Genomic DNA, 27,586 nt, shown 5'->3' on the forward strand with positions numbered 1-27,586 from the left:
AAATTCAGATCTGCAAAGATAGAAACTGAAGCTCCATGTAGACTGTTTGAGCAAGATTCGTTACTGTCAAGTGGGGATACTTTGACTGCAGGTCTTACTGTGTCCAAAAATTATGAAAAACTTTGAGCATCTCTTTCACAGATATTACTGAACTTAGCTGAGCGCACTCTTTTCGTCATAGTTCTTCACATCGTCGCTATATGGCAGCACAAATCCCATCATCAAAGAACATATGTGTGCAGTCATAAATGACAGACATATTGAACGTTACATTTCACAAATTTTTTTCATCTGTCTAAATTTACTTATATCAAGAATATCAGCGGTGATTTGCTGTCTTCGTGTATTGTAGTAAGTACTAACATATCTATTGACAATGTTTATATAATATCTTGCACAAGAATTGACTCATGAAACTTAAAAATAAACATTTTGTTGAGGACTGCATGTTTGTTAAGTTATGCTATTTTAATGGCTTTTCTTCCGTTTTACAGAATTTTTTGGTCTTATGTTGTAGGTAGACCTCAACAAAGAGAAAATGACAAGAATTCATAAAAGACTCCCTTCTGCAAAGAATATATAACAGTGCTGTTCTAGAAAATATCGAGTCAGCTTTAAATGAGGTTAAAAAAGGTACATTGTTAATCGCTGCAGCTGCTAAGAAATACAATATAGCCAAAGGAACATTAAGTAATAGGTTTCACAACAGGCATGAAAAACAGTTTGGCAAGCCCACTGTATTTTCTTATGAAGAGGAGATAGCTGTGGTGCGTCATGCTGTTGTTAGTGAATGGGGTTTCCCTTTTGACAGCCTTGATTTACGACATCTTGCTAAGTCTTATTTAGATATGCAGGGAAGACCAGTTAAATTATTTGGCAGGAATAATTTGCCAGGAATTGATTGGGTACGTTCACTTCTTAAGACATAAAAATGGTCTTACATTTAGGAACTGCCAGAATATCAGATGCGAAAAAGCAGGAATTACAGCAGATGTAATAAAGAACTATTTCATTAATCTGGAACAGTCACATCAGGACGAAAATGAAGTTACTGGTGTACCTCCAGAAAGAATTTTTAATTTTGATGAAACAAACCTGTGTGATGATCCGAGTGTGAAGAAGTGCATTTTCAAGCGAGGGGTGAAATACGCAGAACAGGTGAAGGACAGTAGCAAAACCACCATTTCTTAGATGTTTTGCGGCTCTGCAGCTGGAGAGGTTCTACCTCCATATGTAGCTTTATAAGTCTGAACATTTGTGGCAGACCTGGATGGAAGGGGGTCCCAGCAAAACCAGGTACAATCGTAGTCGTTCTGGTTGGTTTGATGCCAATATTTTTACCGACTGCTTTATGAAATTATTTCTTCCGCATGCCAAAAAGCTTGGGGGCAAAGTTGTGCTTATTGGAGACAAGCTATCTTCCCACTTCACTCCTGAACTCGTACAGGCAGCTGTAAGCAATAACATTGCCTTTATGTGCATCCCAAAACATTCCACACACATGTGCCAACCGCTGGATGTGGCATTTTATGGCCCCTTAAAAAAATATTGGAGACAGATTTTGGACAACTGGAAAAGTGGCTAAAAAAAAAAAAAGAGGTCACATATTTTGTCAAAAGATAGTTTCCCAGCATTATTATCAACCCTGTATGATAATATCAAAGGTTCACCTGAAAATGAAGCTGTAAGTCAGAATTCAGAAAATGTGGTATCTGGCCTTTTAATTCAGAGCAGGTACTGAGCCGTATACCTGGTCAGAATAACTCTGGCTTGAATGAAATTATGACTACAGTGTCCAATGCATTGATCGATCTTTTGAAATCGATGAGACACGGAGAGAATGCCGAACCTCGCAGACGGCGTTCCAGAGTAAATTCATAGCAGGAAAGAGTTTGTGTATGGAAAACCTTGTAGATGACCCAGATTCCTCTTCCAGTGAGGACAATGATCCAGATATTCATTTATTAAATACAGGTAAAATCATGTATGATTGTATAATCACTTATTAACTTACTTCTGCTTTATATTGGTTCTTGTTATTGCTCTTTTGAATCACCTAGGTTATTATATTTCATTTCTTTTTCACAGCTGAAGATAATGTAGAAAGAATGGCTGGAGAGACTGCTGAAGGTCTGGGGAATTCAAGGATGACTCAACAAAGCGTAAAAGCTAATGACTTTGTGATAGTTCGTGTGCTGACAACACACAATACACACAAATACTTTGTGGGTGAAATCAAAGAGACAAATGGCTTAGAATTTCTTGTTAGGTTTCTAAGGAAACAGAAAAATAAGTCTGTGTGGCCAGAAGTGTTGGACGAAAGCTTAATATCACTAGAGCAAATAGCTTTTGTGCTCAGCAAACCAGATATTTTGAAGCGTGGTGTTCATTTCTCAGAAAAAGAACTTGGAAGGCTTTTCTATAAATTGAATGGTTTGGTTCAAATGGCTCTGAGCACTATGGGACTCAACTGCTGAGGTCATTAGTCCCCTAGAACTTAGAACTAGTTAAACCTAACTAACCTAAGGACATCACACACATCCATGCCCGAGGCAGGATTCGAACCTGCGACCGTAGCGGTCTTGCGGTTCCAGACTGCAGCGCCTTTAACCGCACGGCCACTTCGGCCGGCAATTGAATGGTTTAAGGAGGTTACTGCTATCTCAGATTGCACTAAATTCAAATGTAATTCAATAAACTTGTATAATATTTTAAGCTTAATTGGTGTATGACTGATGATAAATGTACTGCAGCTTCATTACAGTTACTTAAAATATTTTTTGAAATATAAATATACATTTACATATCATGGAGTTGGTCAATTTACACTCCAGCAAGGATATTTTGCCCAGGTAAGTATTTTTCAATAAGTTTGTGGAAGTGGTCAAATTAACCCCAACCATGGGGAAACTTTGACGAGTGACAAAAAAAATTATTTTGCTTGATGTACATTGTTTTAAATAAAGTTAGGTAAATTAATCAGTAGGTAGGTGGCTAGCCCCCAAGATACAATATTCAGTTTCAGGAAACTGTTTGTGCGTGTTCTGATATCACAGTTAAATTGAAAATTTTGGTCAAAGTATCCCCATATGACGGTATCAGAGATGGGCACAAAATAGAGACTGGCTCCTTCAATTGCTCACCAGACTCATCTCCTGGTGTAACAGAAAACTTTAGAGAAAACATAAATACACTTGTACATAAATTCCCCAATCACAATGTAATCACTGGCAGAGACTTTAAAAGCACAGGACTAAAGATAGAGAGATGCTGAATAAAACACATTTGGCTGTCACGGCAGCCTTCAATGACTACCATAGCAGAATATTGTTAATTGATCTTTCACAGAATCCAAAGAAAGTCTAGTCATATGTAAAGGCTGTTAGTGGCACAAAATCAGTGTCCAGTCCCCAGAGAATCAGACAGGAACTGAAATTGAGGGTAGCAAAGCAAAAGCTGAAAGGCTTAACTCTGCTTTCAAATTTTGATAAGATAAAATTGATAAGATTTCAAAGCAGTGGAAAGACAGGCATCTTGCTTTAAATTTTCAGGTGTTTAAAATTTTGCACTTCACAAAATGAAAAAAAAAAAAGTAATATTCTATGACTATGACATCAACGAATCATAGATGGAATCGCCCAATTCATACAAATACCTGTAACGCTTTGCATGGATGTGAAAAGGAATGATCACACAGGTTAAGTCGTGAGTAAATCAGGTGGTAGATTTCTGTTTGTTGGTAGAATACTGGGGAACTGCAATCAGTGTACAAAAGAGATTGCTTGCAGATCACTCATGTGAACCATTCTACAATACTGATCAAGTGTGTGGAACCTGTACCAAATAGGACTAACAGGGGATATTGAACATATACAGAGAAGGACAGAATGAATCATCACAGGCCTGTGGGACGGTGTCACATAGATAATGAACTGGCAGACTCTTAAAGAGAAATACAAACTATCCCAAGAAAGTCTACTAACAAAGTTTCATGAGCCATCTCTAAATGATGACTCTTAGGAATATATTACAACCTCCTACATATTGCTCATATAAGTACAGCAAAAATGGTCCATGGATCACAATTTAGAAACAGAACAATCTCTACAAAAATATTATGTCAGATTTTGTTGCTAATTGTGATGCACACTGTGTACAAACATTGTACTTTGGCATCCCTCCCAATTTAGCGCCTCAAGTGGGCACTACTAATTGTGGTACGTTCTGTATGCAAGTGTTACAGTTGTCGCGCCTTTGCCCCCCCCCCTCAGCTCGGTGTTCCAAGTGGAGGCTTGTGTCGCTTTGCCCTTAAACTGGCCCTGGTAAGGAGTCCAAGTGAACACATGGTGCTCATATTTCACTGTAACTCTTCTCTGTGAGTTCAGTACTATTATCCAAAAAATATAATTGCATAGAGCATAACATAACTGCTAATGTCTTCTATCGAGCTTTCTCAAACTGGACGGGTTATCCAAAACAAACAGTGAATATTGTGAATATGGTTATGTGGTTTAGCAGTCTACATATGGTAACTGTTCCAGTCATTCAAACAAAAGTCTTTGGTGTATCAAACGCATAATCCAGGTCTCACTTCAACAGACTTTCATTTGTATCCAGTGTGAAGAAATTCTGTGTGTGGCAGGACCTCCATATGAAGAAATGAGAGTCAAGAAGCAGTGTCAAAGCAGACCAATCAGAATTCATCTATAAAGTTGAACAGAATGGACATACGACTCACAAGGAAACGGTAGTACTGATCATTTGTATTAAAAACAAAAACAAAAAAGGTTTATTCTAAACATTCATTAAATAAATACAAAAATATAACACTTTATATTTTCTATGCCTTTTATCTATCTTTCTACAATATGTTTGATAATTCGAAAATCATTAGTACTATGGTGGTTGTTGTATTTTATGGAAATTGGCTTTGGCTTATAAAGCAATGGCTAAGATATCCCTGTCTTCCTAAAACACCACAGGCAAATGCCAACATGGTTCCTAAGAAAGGTCACAGTCTCTTCCTCCCCACAGCCTTCTTCAAATATGAAAGTGCCCTTTTTCCAATGGAATATTACATTTCAATCTTCCTTGAATTTAATTTGCATGTTTTTGGATTGCACATCCAAGTTTGTGCATTTTTGGGAAAGAAAATTTCTGGTATGCAATTATTTGTTTTATCTCATTTTCAAGAGACGATTAGAACTGGTATTGATTACCTTCTACAAATACTCATTAATAACCATGTTCTTTAATTTTTGAAATTTATTGGTATATAATCATTCAAGACTAGATAAAACACTCCATACAATACAAAATTCAACATGTGATACAAAATGTGATGCAGTAACTAATAAACAAAGCACCACTATAAAAATAGGTACTCTCCACATTTATGGAAATGTTGATCACTCATTTTAATCAAAGGGCTATTATTTAACATTATGACTTCTTGAAGACACAATAGTATTCTTACAAAACAGTCATTTTGTAAAATGCAATATAAAATGAATATGCTTCCAAATGGCAATAAGAATACAAACTATTACATATTTTGTATGTAACCCCTGTATGCAACAAATATTTTGAGATAATGTTTCTTGGGTACACACACAGGAAATTTTCCACCAATGTATCAGTCTAGTGGCATAATATGTTAACTGTCTCCACAATTCAACTAAACCTTGACAATTTCAAGTAATTTCCTTTTTGAGTCAACCAGCAAAAATGGTCCATAGATCATCATTTTGAAACAGAAAAATGTCTACAAAAATATTATGACTCAAATATTATTTTACATGTATATTCACATATCACAAAAATATGCTTTCTCCCATCAGAAACTGCAGTGCCTTGTAGTTTCGGTTATGCATAAATTACAGAAACAGAAATTTCAAAAAAGGAATAGACACCTTGTTTTTAAAGATAAATGAAATCACAAACAATGAACAAAACAAGACTTATAGAAAACGATATCCCGCTTAGGTTCAATTAAGATTTCGTGTTAAAAAAGAACCTGAGAAAATTTTCATTTTTCACATAATTCAGCAGCATTCTAAGTTCAATTTCATATCTACAGAACATGGAACACAATAGCAGGTAAAATATTTTGATTGTTAGACATTAATAATCAAATTAGTTAGAAATTAAAACAAAAACATTAAAACTTCCACAGAAATTTAAATACAAGCAATAAAACAGAGGAAAAGTAAATATCATTTCTGGTTTTAGCAGGTGAAAAAACAGACAGCAGCATTCAACTCAGTAGAGAATTTTCTTCAGTAGTTAAAGTCTTTGGTATTCAGTAACACAGTACAAGGTTAAAGCCTGTGGAATAAAACACAAAGCATAAATAAAATTATATGTATAATTGAAGAAAAATTATTACGTAAAAAATTGAAAATGTTAATGCTCTGAGAGGCAAGTACCTCTGCAAGGACACACTTCCAATTTGTTTGTTTATTTATTTATTTTAGACACAATTAGTCAGAAATGAAGAGTGTGAGAACCATTGTATTAGTTTCAATTGCAGATTTAAAATAATGGTAAGAAACTTCCTCTTTCTAATAAAAATTATTGTACAACTTAATAACATCAACTACATAAATATAATGAAATAACAAAATTTAAGAAAAGCTGTGTTAAGATTTTTCTTGCCCTCAAAATATTTCTTATTTTCAACATACAATAGTTTTCTGGAAAAGTAAACAGAAGAAGAAACAGTCAACTAGCAAGTCTTATCACACTATTGTGCAAGCTGTTTCATATTATAATTTTCTGGTATCGTCTTAACAGTTCACAAGCCAAGTAATAAGACAGTAACTCCCAATTTTCTGATTATGTGCTTATATGATTTGGATGAAAAAATGAACGGGTATAACAAGGATCTATCAAACATTCTTTCCTGTATGTTGAGTTTTCATTGCTCACTGAATAAGTATCAGTTTTACAAAGCACATACATGTATAGTCAATATTATAATTAATTAAAGAAATTACATATGGTTAGGATCAAAATGAAGATTGAAATGGAATCACTGAAATATACAGCAAGTCTGTTTGCTGCATATAATGAAAATGCTGCCACGCCCAGCAAACCTCTGACATCATCCACAACATGCTCCTAGGTACAGTGACCATACATCTGTCAAAGGGGGAGGAGGGGGGGGGGGGGCATTTTAACAGCTGGAAAACCTCAGCAGACCTAGGCCACCAACAAAAGACTTACATAACACCAGGAACTATCCTACAGACTGCTGTGCTCAAACAGTCATAAGAGAGAATAGCTGTTAAATCCATGTGGGCAAGAGAAGTATCTCGCAACCAATATGTGACAAAGATCATACTCTGCTTACAGCTACAAACCAGAAAAAACACTTTAATTTTGTGTGACTAAGATGAAAGCCTCCTTTTCAATGACACACATAAATAAAAATATTGTCACGAGAACCAAATTAATCAGCATAACACTGTGAAGTGCATTGCAGATGGTACTTAATATAGTGCCACGTGTTATAGTTTCTTCCTGTTCCAATTTTGTATAGAACACAAGAAGAAGAAAGACCCCTTATATGCCTTTGTGTATGCTTTAATAAGTATCATTTTGTCTTCATGGTCCTTTCTGGTAACAATACACAAGAAGATGAAAACTATCTCCAGATTCACTTAATACTGGCTCTAAAAACTAAGGAAGTGAGTATTCATGGGATAAATGTCTTTCTTCAAGCATCTGCCAGTTCAGAAATATCAGCAGTTCTGTGACTATCTCCTGTCAAACACACCTGTGACTATTCATACTGCCCTTTTTTGTACATGTTAAGAATCATCTGTTAGGCCTATTTGATATGGTTCCTATAAACTTCTGCCATTTTATAAGATGGGCTGCACAAGGGTTTTCCAAGCAGTCTTCTTTGTAGATTGAGAGCTTTTTCCCATTATTTTGCCAATAAATCAAAATCTACCAGTGCCTTAACTGCAAATGAGCATATGTGTCCATTTAATTTCATATCGCTACAAATTGTTACACCCTGGTATTCATACAAGTTCACTAAATCCAACTGTGACTTGGTGATGTTGCAGTCATAGAATATTAGTTTTCTGCATTTAATGACATGGACAATCTTACATTTCCGAACATTTAAGACATACTGACAGTCAATGCACCACTTTGAAATCTAATGAAGATGTAAGTGAATATTTGTCCACCTTTCTTCAGATAGTACTTAACTTATAAATAACTTCATCTGCAAAAAGCCTGAGGTTACTATTGTCTGACGGGTCAGCAATATACAAAAGGAGCAACAAGAGTCTCAACACACTTCCTTTGAGCACACCTCAAGTTACTTCTACTTATGCCAGTGAGTATGCATCCAGGATTACCTAGTGTCCTCCCTGCCATGAAATCCCCAATCCAGTTACAAATTTTGTTTGATACTGTAAATAATTGTACTTTGGTTAATAACCATTGGTGTGGTACCAAGTCAAATGCTTTTCACGTGTCAAGAAATACTGCAGCAACCTCATCCTTTCAGGCTGTCAAATGAGGAACATGCAAATAGGCTTTCACATGAACTATCTTTTCCAAATCCACGCTTGCTGGCATGCAGGAGGCTGTTCTATTTGAGATAGCTTATTATGTTTGAGCTCAGAACATGTTCTAAGATTCTGAGACGCATGGATGTCAAGGATACTGGGTGGTAGTTTTGTGAATTATTTCTGCTTTGCATGGGTGAGCTGTGCTTTCTTCCAAAAACTGGGCACAGTATCTTTTCTTTTCTTCTTTTTTTTTTTCGGGGGATCTACAGTACATTATGGTTAACAGAGGGGCTAACTAAGACAAAAATACAGTATAGAATCTGACAGGGATCCCACTGGACACTGGAGCTTTATTTCCATTTTAATGATTTCAGTCGTTTCCCAACACCGCTGTCACTAATATCTATTTCATTCATCTTTTCAATGCTACTAGAAGTAAATTGGGACAACACTCCTGGATTTTCCTTTGTTAAGGCATGCCTGTAAGATTGATTGATTAAAATTTTACCCTTAATGTGGGCTTATTTTCTGAACAAAAAAAGTCAGTTCTACAGATCATAAATAGTATGAGAAAATGATGGCTACTGAGTGCGTCTAATGTTACTGGAAATTTTAAGACAGAGATCTCACAGAGCTTGGCCAGAGACGGTACACTTACAGCTTATCATCATATTCCAGTCTTTGAGTCATAAAACGCATTAACAACAACAGCATCATATCAATAAATTGCACAGGCAATTGGCTATAGCAGAATGACTGATGACAAGGTGGGCTCAGGATAAGTGTGTGGAAAGAAGAGTCCTTCCAGAAGGAGTACACCACGAGAAGATTGCAGGATTGTTCAACTGGCTCAGATGAATAGATGGATGCCAACAACTGAAGCCTGAGGGGGAGTTACAGGCACAGTGTAATCACAAACTGTTAGTCACAGGTCACTGGAGCTGAGATCTCACACTGCAATGCTCTGACACCACACCACAGACAATAAAGACTCACAAGACATAAAGCCAGAGTCAATTAAGACATTGAGTGCATTTTGTGGTGTTCAGCGAAGAGTTTCACTTCAGTTTATGGAGAATATAATTAAACCAATGTGTCTGTAGATGCGCCAGTGAAAGGTCATAGGAAGCAGCGATTCTCGAGGCACATACCTCTTGCACCTACTGATTTGGTAAATGTTGAAGGGAAGCTGAATACGCACCACCATGTGGTAAGGGTGGTAAACACTTTTCATGATCAGGGTACCAAATGTCACATACAAGCAGGATGTCACATTCCTGCAGTTTAGTTAGTTAGTTACATGTTCAATGGCTCATTTGAGTGATACTTTTACTAGTATGATGGGAAACAAGTCAGTTTATAGGATCTGTGTACATAATTAGTTTTAACATAAATTAACATTTTTATTTTTTGTGCTACTCATGCAACAACAATGTAATTAAAAGCTATTTTTTAAGGTACCTATCTTTAAAAATATATATATAAAAATATATATATTCATGGAATAGGAGTTGTCCAAAAGAAAAGCTTCTTGGTTACATTTAAAAAATGCTTTGCTATCTGTCAGACATTTTGTGTTGTTATGCAAATCAGCAAACATTTTTGTTGCTGCATATTGAATCCCTTTCTGATGAACTGACAGCTTTAATAATGGGTAATAAAGCTCACATTTTCCTCTAGTGTTGTGGACATCACTATTCCTCTCAAATTATGGTACATTATTTATGTAAAATTTCTGTAGCAAATATAAATTGTGATCATGCAGGTAAAGTGCCCAGCTCCTTCAAGAGGCGCCTACAATAGGACTGCAGGCGAACACCATATATTACTCTTACTGCTTGCTTTTGTGAAGTCAATATTTTCTTTCTAAGTGATGAGTTATACCAGGAAGTTATTCCACATGACATTATCGACAAGAAATCTGCAAAGTATGTTACACAGTTGATTCGGTTCTCTCCAGAACTAGTAATTATACGAAGAGCAAAATTAGCTACATCAATTCTTAGTATGATTCTATTTTTTGTACAGGACTGAGTAGACTATGTTTCCTCAAAAGTTGGGAAGAGTCCATTTTCTAAGACCCACTTCATAATTCTTTTAAAAACATAATTAAGAATATCTTCTGTTTCTTTCTCTCCAACAGGACTTATAACACTAGTATGGATGCTAAAAGTATGTATTCTGCTTGATGAATGTTAAATGAAATTAATTCTCATTAAACAGGAACTGGACACTGTGGTACTCCCTTCATGATTTCTCCTCTGCAACTTAAATTTTCTGTTCATTCAACACTGTTTGAATTACTCAGAACAAATTCAAACCATTTGTTTGCAATGCCAGCTGACACTATTTTATTATTAATGACTTATGCTGTTATAAATGAATGCATAAATAGCATTCTCACTCAAGCAATCCTTCTGGAAACCATACTGTAACATCTTATATAATTTTTGAATATTTTGGAAGACGACTTTTTTGAATATTTTGGAAGACGACATCAATGAGGAAAGTGAACTAAAGCACAGTCTTTCCTGTCAGCCTTTCTTATAAAAAGGCTAACAATGGCATATTTTAATCTGTCTGGAAAAATTCTCTGTCCCAGCAATGTATTACATACATCATTAAGGACATTAGCCTACTTATTAAGCTCGAACAACTCTTCAGAATTCTGTTTGAAAGTCCTTCAACACCATATAGTTTTTGTTTATTATAACTTTTATAAATCTAGCAATTTCAGTCAAGGATGTTGGTGCTACTTCTAGTTGCTTAAAGTTTCATGTAATGCCATTTTTGAAATATTCTCTTGCTTCTTTAACTGAACTATTGAGTCCTATTTTTGCTGCTACATTTAAAAGTGATTATTAAAAATACTTGTAACTTGTGAATTATCAGTTGCTAGTTGAAGCATAGTCTTTTAAGTTAAACATTATGGTATCTTGTACACAGAGTGGTTGTCCTGTCTATTGCTTCACAATATCTCATACACTTTTATCTTGTATCATCATTAGTAATTTCTGTCAGGATGTGCATATTTCTGAACATTTTATGAATTTTCTTAAAATATTACAGTATTTTTTGTAGAATGCAAATAACGTCAGATCCTGGCTACTTCTGAGCTTTGTATAAATCACCCTCTTCCTCTTAAATCACATTTTAATCCCATTAGTTATCCATGACTGACTTGTTTCTTTCAGTGGACTTTGTGGATAACTTTTTATGAAAGATATTTTCAAATACTGGCACAAATTTGCTATAGAATATATTGATTTTCACATTAGCATATCTTTCTGTGTATAACTCATCCCACATCACTTCTTTTCTCTTATTTTTAAAACACTGAACCCTGTTCTCATTAACAATTCACACTGCTTCCAATCAACATGCTTTCGAGCTCTAAGGAACTACATTGTTTTTCATTAATTGTTTATCATGAGCAGATTGGCTATCAACAATTTTCTGTACATTAATTGTTTCAGTATGAGCCTGCACGTGTTGGAAAATTCACTATTTAAATTTGATTGAAACAGCCAAATAATGATTCCACTTCATTTATCCTGTCAGAATCTTTTAAGATATCTACACTGAAATATCCAGAAACTGCTGGTTCTTTTGACTGACAGGTAGCTCAATAAGGTATCTAGATTTCTCATAAATTGCTAAATGTTCCCTAGAGGGGACCTGTACGCTATTACAATTACAAGACAGATATTCTGCAGTAACTACTCACAAGCACATGCTTCTGTTCTTATCTACACAAAAACTGCCTGTTTCAATATTTTTGTCTTGGTGTTCAACTTTTACATACGTTGCAACTCTTCCATTTTCCTTAGTAATATATAAGCACCGTTATCAAACTTCTTGAGGAATGTACAAATCCCTGACTTGTTAGCCCAATCCCTGATTTGCCATCCATAGAGCACCTGTGGGATGTGGCAGGAAGATATATACTTTCACACCAGTCTCCAACCAGTAACTTCATGAATCGGCATTGCATATGTTTCAGTCATGGCACGAAATTCCTCAAGATGAAATTCAGAGGCTGTGTGCTTCCACATCACAATGAATACAAGACTGTTGTGGCACTTACAAAATCTTGAATATAAGAGCGTACTTATGTTTGAGAGGAACACACTTCATACTGATTTTGATGACTGGACATCAGTTCTGAATGGGATGAAAGTTCAATCAGTTAATTCCCACTTTATGGACGAACACTTCCACAAAGTTGGAAAAATATCAGACTGGGGTTTCACAGTTTAGCACATCTCATTTACTTCAGTGTATAAACAAAGATGTAATTCAAGGTGTGCAGGTAGTGTTTTCTGAAGATTATTTGCTACCTGAAAGAATGTCACCAGTAATGATAATCTATGTCAGTCTATATAGATACTCCAAAAGCCGTTGCATGCTGTGTGGCGGAGGGTACCTTGTACCACAACTAGTCATTCTCTTTCCTGATCCACTCATAAATGGAGCGAGGAAAAAATGACTGTCTATATGCTTCTGTACGAGTCCCGATTACTCTCATTTTGTCTTCACAGTCATTACACAAGAAGTATGTCAGTGGCAGTACGATTCTTCTGCAGTCTAAGATTCAATTAAGTTCATAGAGCAAGTCCGTAACACTCACATGGCGATCGAACTGGTAACAATTCTAGTACTATGCCTCTGAACTGTTTCAATACCTTCCTTTAATCCGACTTGGTAGGGATCCACCTGCTGCCCCGCAACTGAGCTTAAGTGCTCATTCCATTGCATATCACTTTGCAATGTAGTGTTTAGACATTTGTCGTGACTATCAAGTAGCACAGCACCAATACTATATCTGAAAATTGCAGGATTGTTTTTCCTATTCATATGCATTAACTAAAATTTTTCTTCTTCAATAAAATTCTTCAGGGTATCAGACCGCATCGTCATAATTTAAAATGCGCTAACGTTTCAGCCAGCGTTGCAGCTAGCCTTCATCAGGGCCTTACGTTAACTGCTAAATGAACACACTTGATTCCTTAAATAGCTGCACGAGAAAACCGTGTCGTTACTTGATTGGCTGTAAAAGGAGTAGGAGGAGGGGTGAAAGGTATGCTTTATTGGTGTTTCCTTTATTATCTGTCATTGGCTGAAAGCCACGGACGAAACATTGACGCTGGACAGGCGACGGACAGTGGTCAACCTCTCCAGCCACACCTGGAGCGAAGCAACCACAGCAATTCTGGCCAAGGGGATGAATTTCGCAGTTGCACCTAAGCGAGTTCCAAAAGAAGATATCATAGAATCCGTAGAGGCTTCGGTACGTCATCTGCCACAGGCCGAGGCGGAGAAGATCCGGCAGGAAACGGTCAGAGTTCTGAATAAAGCAAAGCCACCAAAGCAAAACATCAATGCTGAGGAATACCATGCCATCAAGGAACTCAGGGACAACCCCCACTTAGTAGTGGTACAGGCAGATAAGGGCAACGCCACTGTAGTCTTGGACACAACAGATTACAACAAACGAATGGAAGATATTCTCGCAGAACCTATCTACAAGAAACTTCAGGGAGATCCGACGGCCAAGGTAATCAAAACGACGCAGGCACTGCTTAAGCACTCTAGAATCAACTTCGACAAGGCCAGAAGATTCATCCCGCAAGTGACACAGGCACCAAGGATATATGGTGTACCGAAGGTACACAAAACCGACTTCCCCTTAAGGCCCATAATAAACAGTATAAATTCGCCGACCTACTACCTAGCGAAAGAACTGGCACCTAGGCTTCAACACCTAGTGCACCAAACCGAGTCCTACGTTAAGGATTCCACCCACTTCGTGCCTCTCCTAAAGGAAATGCGTGTTACGGACCAAGATCTGATGGTTAGTTTCGACGTCAAATCCCTATTCACGAATGTCCCAGTGTCAGATACTGTGAACATCTTAGAAGAACGCGTGGCACCTGATATATGTGAGCTTGTGCGCCACTGTCTGACGACAACCTATTTCAAGTGGAGAGGTCAATTTTATGAACAAACTGACGGTGTAGCTATGGGCTCACCCCTATCGCCTATCGCAGCAGAAATTTTCATGGAGCCATTTGAGGAAACAGCCCTCCAGTCCTCACCATTACGCCCAAATTGTTGGCTTCGCTATGTCGATGATACTTTCGTCATCTGGCCCCACGGAGAAGAGGAGTTACAGAACTTCCACAAGCACCTTAACCAACAGCATAGGAAAATTCAGTTTACAATGGAAACAGAGAAGAATGGGGTGCTGCCTTTTCTCGACGTGGAAGTTTATCGAAAACCTGATGGTAAACTTGGCCACAAAGTGTACAGGAAACCAACCAATACGGACAGGTACCTTCACGCCTCCTCCCACCATCACCCCACGCAGAAGAAGTCCGCCCTGCACACGCTAACGAAGAGAGCGTACAGGATAAGCGACGAAGAACATCTGAAGACAGAACTTGAACGCCTCAGGTCCATCTTCGGAACTAATGGCTATGGGAAGCAGATGATAGACAGCACCATGTCGACAAGGGAGAAGACTAATAGGGAAGAGGAAAAGGAGGCACAGAGCATTGCTGTGTTACCATATGTACAAGGGGTCACCGAACGTATTGGCAAAATTCTACGAAAAGCCAACATCAAACCAATTTTCCGAAGCAGAAACAAAATATCAGACATGCTCGGTTCTACCAAGGATGCAGTTGACAAACTACACACAGCTGGCGTGTATGAAATTGGTTGTGCGTGTGGATTAGTCTACATAGGTGAGACGGGACGTCCGATTAGCACAAGGCTCTCGGAACATGAAAGATATATCCGCCTGAAACAACACACTAAGTCAGCAGTGGCGGAACACCGAGACGAGTGCAGGAAACCAATATTTTTTCAACAAGCCCGCGTCCTGGCGAAACAGCCACTCACTTTCAAAAGAAAGGTTAAAGAGGCGATAGAAATAGCCAAAAGACCCGCCAACATGAATAGAGAGGACGGGTACAAGCTTCCGAGGTCTTGGCTGCCTGCAATAGCAGGGTTACGGAGCGGCGGCAGAGCCGTGGCGGCCCATGCAGACACGCGGAGAGCCGCAGTAGTGGTCGCGAGCACTCTAATGTAATTCATATTGTTTTAAAAGATTACAATGTGGTTATGATCATTGAGAGATCAGTTGTGATCCCAGCCGTATGCAGAACACCAAATGCACTCAATCTCACACTCATTTCAGCAGAATTTAAGTGGGCAATAAATCTCTATTCCTTAGGGACAGATCACTACAATGTAATCATGGAAGTTAGAAATGAGGTGAAAGTTTTTCTGTAAATATTATAGTAACAGTGGCTGGAACATACAAGAACCAACCGAGAGAAATGCAATGATATTAAATAGAAAATACTAAAAGCTGCATATCCAAAACTTTCTGGTCAAGAACAATATAACGAGCTACGCATTACAATTACCAACACTGCATTCAGCTCTACACCAAGTCAAAAAATACTAGTCACAGACTGAAGACATGGAATATTCTAGAGGTTCAATGCATGTAAGTAGACAAATGTTAACTGAAATTTACTGACATAATTTTCCAATCAGTACAATGTATTAAACTCAATTATAGTCAGAGCAGAATTCATCACAAACTTAAATATCCAATCATCAGCAGTCGCATGGTACCAAAACATTTATCTAGCAATATTTTCTCCTTGAAAAAACTATCACTGTTTGTCAGACGAATAAATATGATACCCAGCTAAAACAAGCTTATACGAGGTGTGGCTAGAAAAAAACCGGACTAGTACTGGTGAAACAATAAAACGAATGCAATAAGGCTGAAAGTCGCGTGGCCTGTCACGTGACTCTCGCTCCGCCTACTGCTCGAGCTTCATCTGCCTCCTGCACTCAGTCTGCCCGTGGCGTCTGTTTTAAGTAGTTGACGTTTTGTCTGTGCGTCGGAAAATGTTGAGTGTACAGAAAGAACAGCGTGTTAACATCAAATTTTGTTTCAAACTAGGAAAATCTGCAAGTGAAACGTTTGTAATGTTACAACAAGTGTACGGCGATGATTGTTTATTGCGAACACAAGTGTTTGAGTGGTTTAAACGATTTAAAGATGGCCGCGAAGACACCAGTGATGACACTCGCACTGGCAGACCGTTGTCAGCAAAAACTGATGCAAACATTGAAAAAATCGGTAAACTTGTTCCTTGTCAACTCCTGTTAACTCAGACACTGCTCTGATTGTTAAACGGCGATCTTGCATTCGTTTTATTGTTTCACCAGTACTAGTCCGGTTTTTTTCTAGCCACACCTCGTAGTTCATCTCCGAGCATTAAAGAAGAAAACTAGCACAGCTCCTTGGATATCTAGACCAAGCTTCTAAAATTATGTGAGAAAACTTAATAAAGTGTGGTATTCCACTTTAAAACTCATCATAAAGAACAACAAAAACTTCCACAAAGTATTTCCACACACAGTGAAAGCATAGCAGCAAAGAAAAAATATCTGTGTATCAGAGATTCTTATTGCATCTGACTCAAAGCATATTTTGAATGTCTCACAACCATAACTGGAATACCACCAGAAACCAACACACAACAACTATTGCTCAAGAGGTAGAAGAATGTTATACGAGATGTAAAACAGTAAATATTCTGTGAATGAAAGCATACTACAATACTGAATTTAATGAGAAACATATTTAACATGCCAAACAAGCTGTCATCAATGGTAAAATTACTCATATTCCACTCACATACATGGACTTGTATTGTAAATCAATACCAGTATTGATTTAAGTGTCAGGAAGTCATTTCTGAAAGTATTCGTATGGAGTGTAACCATGTATGGAAGTGAAACATGGACAATAAATAGTTTGGACAAGAAGAGAATAGAAGCTTTCGAAATGTGGTGCTACAGAAGAACGCTGAAGATTAGATGGGTAGATCACATAACTAATGAGGAAGTATTGAATAGGATTGGGGAGAAGAGAAGTTTGTGGCACAACTTGACCAGAAGAAGGGATCGGTTGGTAGGACATGTTCTGAGGCATCAAGGGATCACCAATTTAGTATTGGAGGGCAGCGTGGAGGGTAAAAATCGTAGAGGGAGACCAAGAGATGAATACACTAAGCAGATTCAGAAGAATGTAGGTTGCAGTAGGTACTGGGAGATGAAAAAGCTTGCACAGGATAGAGTAGCATGGAGAGCTGCATCAAACCAGTCTCAGGACTGAAGACCACGACGACGACAACATGGACTTCATGACAATTATAAATGCAGCGTAACTACATTGTATTGTGTGTCGTCGTGGAGAAGCAGTGTATTTCAAATGGATTGTGTTTGCTGAGGGTGTGTTGGAGTCTGTGGTGGCACTCTTTAGTGTGAGATGTTTATGATTATAAATTGTTTGGGAGTGTTGTTACTGATTAATCGCATTGCTATAATGCTGTTTGTAAGAATAATATTTGAAGTGTTTGTGGCAGGTTGTTAACGAGTTAGTGTGACATTGGCAGTTATTGGAAGTCGATTCATTTTCAGTTTGTAATCATTAGTGCAGTGTCTTGTTTACAGCTGAAAATTTAAGTTTCATTTTTTGAATGTTGTGCATATGACAAAGGAGTATGTTAGTAGGTCACTGATGCCGCAATGGGGGATGACATGTTGACCATGATTAAATTCCTACAGTTGGTCGGTTTAATTGTCAAGTATGTGAAGTGTCACATTTGTGGAGAGGGTACAAGTTTGAACATGCAGCTCTATCTCTGACAATGGACCAATATTAATAGCATGTTTCCTCTATTTCGAAATGGGTGTTAAAGCAATTATTTTTTTTTTTTTTTTTTTTTTTAATGATTTTGTGGGTTGTGTTGTTAGTTGTAGACAATTAAGTTGGATTGTGATTGTTAAGTATCATGTGTTTGCTTTACATACACTGGTGAGGATATGTCTTTGATATTTTGTAGTTGAGTAAGTTTTGTGTTATGGTACTGTACACTTAGTTTAGTGATATACTTAATATGAAGCATTCAGTACCGAATTAGTCAAACTGTGCGTGATGTTATGGTATCATTCATGATACTGGTTTCTGAAACTATATGTGGGTTCACAGTATTGTGACTTCATTTGAGGTATATGGTCAAGTGGAATTTCCAGTATCTTTTTTTTGGATTTGTGGTATTGCAGACTTTTCTTCTCTATTGGGATTGTTGTATACTTAATCTGGCCCTACCCAAAAATCCCTAACTCCTGTGTCGTCTTGTTAGTTTCATGTTACTTCTGCCATTAAAAACATTTTGTATTATTTGTGCATGTTTGTGTGCATCATGTGTGATGTCATGATCGCCATAATGTATAAGTTTGAAATGTCCGACACCTTGATGGCGTCATGTGTCAAAGTCAACAGGTGATATCACAATCTTCAGTAACCCAACAAATATTCTTTTGCTCTGCATGATTTACTGCAAATGGAAATTCATTCAAAGTTGAAAAAGGGTTATAAGGAATTTGCTCCTTTATTTTCAACAGTTAAGTGCAATGATCAAAGATAAATGATACAGTTGACAAAGAGAGTGGTGGCACATGTTGTAAGGAGAATTTACTATTATTAAACTTTATGGAAGGTGGCAGGTGTAAAATACAGGGAGCGAAAGGCTATTTACAATTTGTACAGAAACCAGAAGGCAATTATTAGAGTCGAGGGACATGAAAGGGAAAGAGTGGTTGGGAAGGAAGTGAGACAGGGTTGTAGCCTATCCCCGATGTTATTCAATCTGTATACTGAGCAAGCAGTAAAGGAAACAAAAGAAAAATTCGGAGTAGGTATTAAAATCCATGGAGAAGAAATAAAAACTTTGAGGTTCGCCGATGACATTGTAATTCTGTCAGAGACAGCAAAGGACTCGGAAGAGCAGTTGAATGGAATGGACAGTGTCCTGAAAGGAGGATATAAGATGAACATCAACAAAAGCAAATCGAGGATAATGGAATGTAGTTGAATTAAGTCGGGTGATACTGAGGGAATTAGATTAGGAAATGACACACTTAGAGTAGTAAAGGAGTTTTGCTATTTGGGGAGCAAAATAACTGATGATGGTCAAAGCAGAGAGGATATAAAATGTAGACTGGCAATGGCAAAAGAAATCGTTTCTGAAGAAGAGAAATTAGTTAACATCGAGTATGCACGTAAGTGTAAGGGAGTCGTTTCTGAAAGTATTTGTATGGAATGTAGCCATGTATGGAAGTGAAACATGGATGATAAATAGTTTAGAGAAGAGGAGAATACAAGCTTTCGAAATGCTACAGGAGAATGCTGAAGATCGGATGGGTAGATCACATAACTAATGAGGAGGTATTGAATAGAATTGGGAAAAGAGAAATTTGTGGCACAACTTGACTAGAAGAAGGGATCAGTAGGTAGGACATGTTCTGAGGCATCAAGGGATCACCAATTTAGTATTGGAGGGCAGCGTGGAGGGTAAAAATCGTAGAGGGAGACCAACAGATGAATGCACTAAGCAGATTCAGAAGGATGTAGGTTGTAGTAGGTACTGGGAGATGAAGAAGGTTGCACAGGATAGAGTAGCTTGGAGAGCTGCATCAAACCAGTCTCTGAACTGAAGACCACCGTAACAACTACAACATGCTAAATATGTCACATATGCAAATACCAATTTTTGTTATGAAGACCACAACTGGTTAAGATTTCTTAGTATGGTTGGGACATTTTTATTCAAATGAAGAGGTTGTAGCATCCATAAATAGGTGTCTTGCTGAACTTCATAATTCAGTAATTCAGAAATGGGACACACCCACTAAAAAGATGTTCAAGAAATGGCACTGATTTAAAAGAGAAAGTGATTTTCTTTATCAGAACACAGTCTTTCACTGCCAAAGCCATAAGTTAATTCACTTTTCACTCATGAGTCAATTTCTCACACAAGATGGGGCTGCTGATTCACAACACTATATTCCAGTAAAAATAATTTAACTATGTTGAAAAAACAGTCTGTGACAGTGCACCTTCAGAAACAGAGAAGGGCTAATGTGTCATGACATTAAAATCACGTATAGGTTTTTTCCCCACTGCTTTCTAATATGAAAACAGAGAGGTTACATATTAAAAATGAAAGGCCTTGCCAATGAAAGGCACTAAATGTATGGCATCACATGCACCAGGAGTGCTCAAATCAGAGAAGACTACATAGCTAACAAGTTTTTAAAAATGGAGACTCTCAGGTTGATGAAGCTAAGTACTCATGTAAGCACATTCAGAAAAGAACGTTCTATGTATTAGTACTATTCCCCTAACTGGTAAGGAAACAACTACAAAATACGGTGATTCGTTTGTGAACAGAAACCAAAGATTTATACCAAAATTAACACTCACAAAGAAAATGAAATGTGTTTCTATGCCCTGAAGGTTTAACATGCTAATACAGTAAATACATCTAGTGGTAAAATATGGTAGTGTAGTAGTCACCTATTACATTTTTACCTCGCAGACTATAGCAACAATAGCAGAACCCTCTTAAACATTACCATTCTAGAACTTTAGAGACGTGTAGGGTCTATGGTCAAACTAGGAACAAGGTGTGCTCATTTCACTCAGTTGGTGGAACACTGACAACAAAAAAGTGAAGGTCCTGGTCACATCCTAATTACAACTGTTATCTTTCAGGAAGGTTCATCATATCTTTTTAAATTTTTGTACACAGATATGGTTGCACAAAGCTCTTAACAGAACTCAACATACAAAAAGAAAATTACTTTACTAAAATTCAGATTATGGGGATCTCGGCTTAATGTTATTTTTGTGCTGCCACTGGATCACAGATCGTATTTATCAGACTACTGACATTATAGCATTGAAGCCATTAGATTGTTTGGTAGATGATACCTGGAACAAGATTTGTTTAATTCCTTTCCTTCACCTTTCAGAGACGGGTACACTAAATGACTGTATGTATGCGCCTGTGGATGCTTTAATCTTTCTTGTTATTAAGATAACTTGTCTTTAGTATAGATCTTGCTACCAGAGTTTATGAACGTAAAACACTCTCGTTGAAAGATAACATAGATCCTCTTCAAACTTTTTGTTTGTTTCACAAACCATTCTACATTGTTCAGCCTCCCACACTGACAGACAGTATTCAACGATGGGTAATAAAACTGTCTTTTAACTTATTTTGCACATAAAGAAGCTCTAGTTACCCAGAATTCCTCCAATAAGTGTAGTAGTTTGCCACATGCTTTTCCCATTTCAAGATTCTAAATTACGTTCCATCTCTTGTCACTTTCAGTAATCATATGACACTTAAAAACAATGATCTTAGACAGTGGTAATATTAATGATTTGTCACTTGGTTCTGTTTTATGGTTCCACCTTTACTATGGTTCTAACAGCACCTGACTTCTTTTATGACTATCTGCTCTGGTGTTTATGCATTTCCTCTTCCCAACAGCATAAACCTGATGTAACAATTTTGTTTTAAGGAAGTGTGTACTATATTTTTATTTTCCAATTGTTTATATGTTCTCTGCAGATCCATCACAACTTTACTTGTGAAATGCATGACAGTCAATCACGGCTACAAATTTCAAAAACCCTCTCACTTTATGGAACATCTGGAGTTACTTTCTAAATGTCACTGACCGTTTAAGACTCGAACGTGCGAGCTGAGAGTTGGGCACATAGAGAAAAATAATCCCTGTATCTTCCTTGCCTGTGACATGATATTATATTGCACTGCAACTTAACAGACAAAGAAAAGTTTAAGCAAGTGTGGTTTTGAATGTAATAAGAAAAAATAAGGTAAGCTAATGTGCATGGTATACAAAAGATCTCATAAAACCATTATATCCAATTATTTAATGATTCTTGGTTTAGGCCCACTACTCAATAATTCTCAGTCACTGTTACCAGGTCTTTCATAATAGTTCTCAACAAACCAGAGTTACTGGGAAAAAGAGTGTTACAACAGTTAACACTGAATTACTTGTCACCCTTCATTAATAAAATTTATAAACAGCATGTAGTCAGACACACAATACCATACATAATAAAATGTTTCAAAATTTTAAGTACCATTAAAATCTGAGATGATTATTTTGTTTTTGCTGTTGCCTGGTTCCTCAGCACTTTGTTTCTTTGAAGTCCATATAAAATGCATATATGACACAAATGCAGCAGCACACTACTTACAGCTGTTGATGGGAAAGTGTTCCAACATAATTCAATAACACCTAAAATGCATAATCTCCAAACATCAGAAAAAGGTGTAGACCACAACAGGTAAGGCAATGAGTGGAAATACCACACATAAAACTGATAGTGCAATGAACGACTACACATTACACCAATAAAATTTGAAGTGAACATTGGAAGCAGAAACAACTGAGAAACAGTCTTCATATCTATCTTTTCTTTATGTTTCTTCAGCTGTGGTTGGATGTCATTTTCAAGTGCTTTCAGGCTAGCATAGCTACGAAGGTACACTAGTGATATATCATAAAAATATGCTAGAATTGCAATATGCAACATCAAGAGTGATATATGAAAGTATGGACTAATGAAAATATTTTCTGGCAAAAATCTCCAGTTAACTGTCCACTCAAAAAGAAATACACGGCCAAGATTGAAAGCACCCTTTATGTAAGCAAATGGATTAGTCAATATAAATGGAAGACCAAGAATTATTTGTACAGAAGCACATATAAAAAGCTGAACTATTGTGCCTCGGACACCAAGAGATGTCAAATATCCTACAAGTAATGCTGGTGCAAAGAGTAGAATATTCATCTTGACAGACACTGCCAGGCTATAAAAAATACTACCTACAGTCCATCTGTTGTCCAAGAAGTAGTTCAGCGAACCATACAATAATATCATAGCAACTGGGTCATTAAATAAACGAAGGACAAAAATTGAGTGGATTCTGTAAGATGTACAGCATACTAAAATTAGCACATATGGTGGCACTTTTTGACTCTTGTAATAAATTCTAAACACTAAACACAACAGTATAATGTAGAATAACGCGAATATATACTGAGCTAGCCTAATGTTTTGACCGTGCTCTGTAATATAATAGAGTAACATAAATATGTAGACAAATCCAGCTGGGTAAACAAGAGGTCCTGTATCTCCCTTCAGGTACGTATAATCCAGTGTACCATTTGCGACTCCCTCAACTTCCTGCATGTACGCTACCCAATCTATTTCTGTATATCTAACTGTGTGTATAACCACAATATTCACAAAAATTTCAGCGACAATTAGCAATAAACCCACAACCGGCAATCTCTTCGGATCAAATAGTAGAGACAACACAAAATCTTTGGTGCAGTATTTATTTTTAACAGCGTGAAATAATTTGATGGCTTGGTTACGATGCTTCTGACTTTGTCCCATCCCTTTGCTTGGCATAATTGTGAATCACTTTCGCACCAATGCTACACAAAACAACAATACCACGTTCACGTTGCACGCCACAGAACACCAAGTTGCACGCTGTAAATTTTCGTAGTCATTCATTTGTTTAAAGCGTTGACGGCGCAGGTAACACTTAAAATTTAAATATAATTTTGCGCTGCAGTAAATCATATTCATTCAACCACAGCTTGTATTCCGAATCTAATAACGTTAATATGCTCACAATTTACAAATGACGAAATAATTATAGTTAATGAAAGCTGTGTAGTATAATCATCAAACATCATATTAATGATTATTAATTGAAATCATAAATTTTCTGTCCAATTGATAGGAAAAATTCTTTTATTAGTAATTCTATCCACATGGTGGATTGAAGTAGGGCATTTCCGAAAATATTTGCCCATAGTGTTCATACTCTCGAACATACTCTGACAGATGTGTGGTAACTATATAAACACAGCGCCCTTTGAAGAGATAGATTGGAGACGTGATGAAGTTTATTAGTAGGAGAAACACGATGATTCAAAAATGCGGACGTAATTCTGATCTCCTGTTTTACGCAGTTGGATGGAAGTCGATAATGTATTATGCAAGTCATAGGCTGTTGGAATGTGGTAGGAGGTATCGCAAAAAAGAGAAAGCAGAATACACTCCTTCAGAGTTTAGCGGGTCGCGTTATATCTACTTGGAAGGACGTGGAAGGTAAGCGTGAAGCAAAAATTCACAAGACAACATGCAAGATGAATTTGTTAACATCGGTGCCACGCCAACACACATTGCTACATGGGGTATCGGAAAAAAGGAAGAAATACAAAATTGTGAAGAACTGGTAGTTCTTATTCCAGGAAACCCTGGTTTGATTGGTTATTATAAAGAATTTTTAGATACCGTTTATAAGAATCTGAAAATGCCGCTGTGTGTGATATCACATGCAGGACACGAATTACCAACGGGCAGTGTTACTGCAGTTGACGGACAGCAGTCTTATGATCTTGATTTTCAGACTCAACATAAAATAGAATTTATAAACAAATATGTACCAAGCAACATCAGGTTGTATCTTGTTGGCCATTCTATCGGGTGTAAAATTATACTGAATATGTTGAAAAATGAAGACATAGACAAGCGGGTGGTTAAGTGCTATCTTTTATTCCCTACAGTTGAGCGAATGGCGGAGTCACCCAATGGAAAATTCTTAACAAAATTTGTACTCCCTATAGTACCCATAATATTGTTCTTATCATGGATATTCACTTTGTTCCCCAGTAAGATACAGTACTGTCTACTGTACTTGTATTTTTTAATTCGTGGTTCAGGAAGTGATGCTTCTGATGTTACCAGACAATTAATTAATCCACAGATATTGAGAAATGTTTTTTCCCTAGCTGATGATGAAATGAATACAGTGCAAGAACTTGATCACCATGTAGTAGACTTGCACAAAGATAAGCTGTTTTTCTACTATGGTGCAACAGATAACTGGACACCTGTTAGTTATTTTGAACAGTTGTTAAAACTTCACCCAAATGTAAAAGCACAGTTATGTAGTAATAATTTTGAACACGCTTTTGTGTTATCATCAGCAAATGAGGTGGGAATGTATGTATCTGAATTGATAAAATCTGACAAACTAAAATGTAGTGGCATATAGTAAAATACTTTTTTGGAGATTATAGATGGCATATTTGCTGGGACTAGTGTAGCAGGGGATACAACCCGTCGGCTTTGGACAATGTCACAAGTCGCCAAACGAGAAGCGATTCTTCTTAGTGTTGTAGCTCCCTTCAGTAGCTGATAAGTGTTTTTTTGGCTTTTTAAAAAAAAAAATCTCACAAGATAGAATAAACAGATCCACTTTATTAAGCAATCAGTAAAAAAACGAAACTGAAACATAACAGCAAAAGCGAAAATGGTAAACTGCTCTCTGGCGACTTGTGACGTCATTGTCCAAAGCTGACGGGTTGTATCCCCTGCTACACTAGACCCTATTTGCTTAACAGAATTAGCACTGCAAGGATTTACTCAAGTCACTGTAAAATATATGTACAATGGTACACATTATATTCATTGCACTTGTACCAAGAAACACTACTGGAAGTAGGATAAAGAAAGCAATAAATTATTGGTGCTGCACCAGTTTAGGACTGATTTATGTTTACTTGTAGCTCATATTTTGTTTTTATTCATTCTCCCAATTTTGTGTTTTGCCTTGCCAAGTCTCTGTATTCACAGAAGCTCCACAATATTGTAATTTTTTCCCCAAGTGTGAATTTTTTTCAACTATCCATTTTATCACAGAAAAATTAACTTCTGACATTGTAGTCATTGAAAGAATGTTGGCCATGTATTTTTTTTTTCGTTAAGTTACATCAATATTTGTACATTAATGCAGATATCCTCAGATCTTTGTCCTAGAGATGTGAAATTATAGTGAGTTTTGTATTTTGGTAACTTAATCATGTAGATGGATTGTATCACTGTTGTGAGTATTTGTAAGACTAGACTATTTTGTACTTTTTATGTTTAGCAAATATATTTTTATAGTTTTGTGAGGATAAGTCTACATTATTATAAAGATTACCAATTGGTATCATATTGGATTGGACATAAGTAATTTTTATCCAGTTTTAACCACACAGTGCCATAGTTGTACTGTTGAGTATCAATTTTCGGAGGATATTTTGTATGGTTCATAATAAAAAACATTATTTTAGAAAATAATTTGCTATAGAAGTAAATTAAGATGGAAAAAACCTTGGGTTACTTGCTTGTCACAAGAGTTGTGAGGCTGGAGAAAATAAGCAAACAAGTAAGATTTCCAAACAGAATCAAATGCCTAGATGCTAGTACTCCATAAAGAGGAATGAGCACTAAAAATGAGAAAAGATGGAGGGGAACAAAGAGACATTATTGTAATTTGTTCACAGCATCCTGGATGAGGACTCCATAGTTCTGGATTGGCCAAAACTAATAGAAATCAGTTGGCTTTGGTTCTGATTGTTTAGTGTGTGGCTGCTGCCAACATTGGCGATATAACAATGCAGTACCTGTATGTACCATAACAGTTACAAAGTGATAATTGTGGCATTCCATGTGAAACCAGTAAATTCACGTGTAGTGCCAGACCTGTGTGAGGAAAACACAACATGTTTCCCCTGCACCCCCCCCCCCCCCCCACACCCTCACCCCCATTCCCCCACCTGCCCCTGCCCCATGAAACTTGGCCAAGGCATACAGAAAAAGATACAAGTAACAATCTGTTTAAAACTCTGATATAGAGAAGGCTTAAAGCACTTTTTTATTTTTGTGTTTTTGTCATATTTAACATAAACATTGCACATCAATAAAGGAGGATATGTCAGAAATACTTGCAAGTAAAAAAATTTACATTTATTTATTGAAGACAAACTGACATTAGTAGAAGATAGTTTAAACTTGTTAAATAAACAAAATGAGTAACACAGGGTAAGGCAGGAACTGTGCAGCTACACTCAGAGCTACAATGTTGCTCATACAGTTATGTTTTATTTCTATAATTAAATTTGTCATAATTATACCACATGATTCTTGTTCTCATTGCAGAAGATGTTATTTATGCAGCATCATCACAATTGTTATTAGTGATCAGTATGTGTTAAAAGTT

The 27,586-nt window shown here is 36.9% G+C and overlaps 2 protein-coding genes across 2 annotated transcripts; one reads left to right on the forward strand and one right to left on the reverse strand.

Annotated features, from left to right (window-relative positions):
- Positions 1 to 4,832: 4,832 nt before the first annotated feature.
- On the reverse strand, positions 4,833 to 24,025 carry LOC126457682 (lethal(2)neighbour of tid protein). Its single transcript, XM_050094186.1, has 2 exons — positions 22,594 to 24,025; positions 4,833 to 6,327 (listed from the first exon to the last, which is right to left on the reverse strand). Exon 1 carries the CDS (start codon positions 23,932 to 23,934, stop codon positions 22,612 to 22,614), a length of 1,323 nt encoding a protein of 440 aa, XP_049950143.1. The 5' UTR covers positions 23,935 to 24,025; the 3' UTR covers positions 4,833 to 6,327; positions 22,594 to 22,611.
- A 349-nt stretch (positions 24,026 to 24,374) lies between these two features.
- LOC126457683 (lipid droplet-associated hydrolase-like) lies at positions 24,375 to 27,128 on the forward strand. Its single transcript, XM_050094187.1, has one exon. It carries the CDS (start codon positions 24,677 to 24,679, stop codon positions 25,592 to 25,594), a length of 918 nt encoding a protein of 305 aa, XP_049950144.1. The 5' UTR covers positions 24,375 to 24,676; the 3' UTR covers positions 25,595 to 27,128.
- Positions 27,129 to 27,586: the final 458 nt, after the last annotated feature.

Source organism: Schistocerca serialis, chromosome 2, assembly GCF_023864345.2.
Source record: "Schistocerca serialis cubense isolate TAMUIC-IGC-003099 chromosome 2, iqSchSeri2.2, whole genome shotgun sequence".
Lineage (NCBI taxonomy): Eukaryota > Metazoa > Arthropoda > Insecta > Orthoptera > Acrididae > Schistocerca > Schistocerca serialis.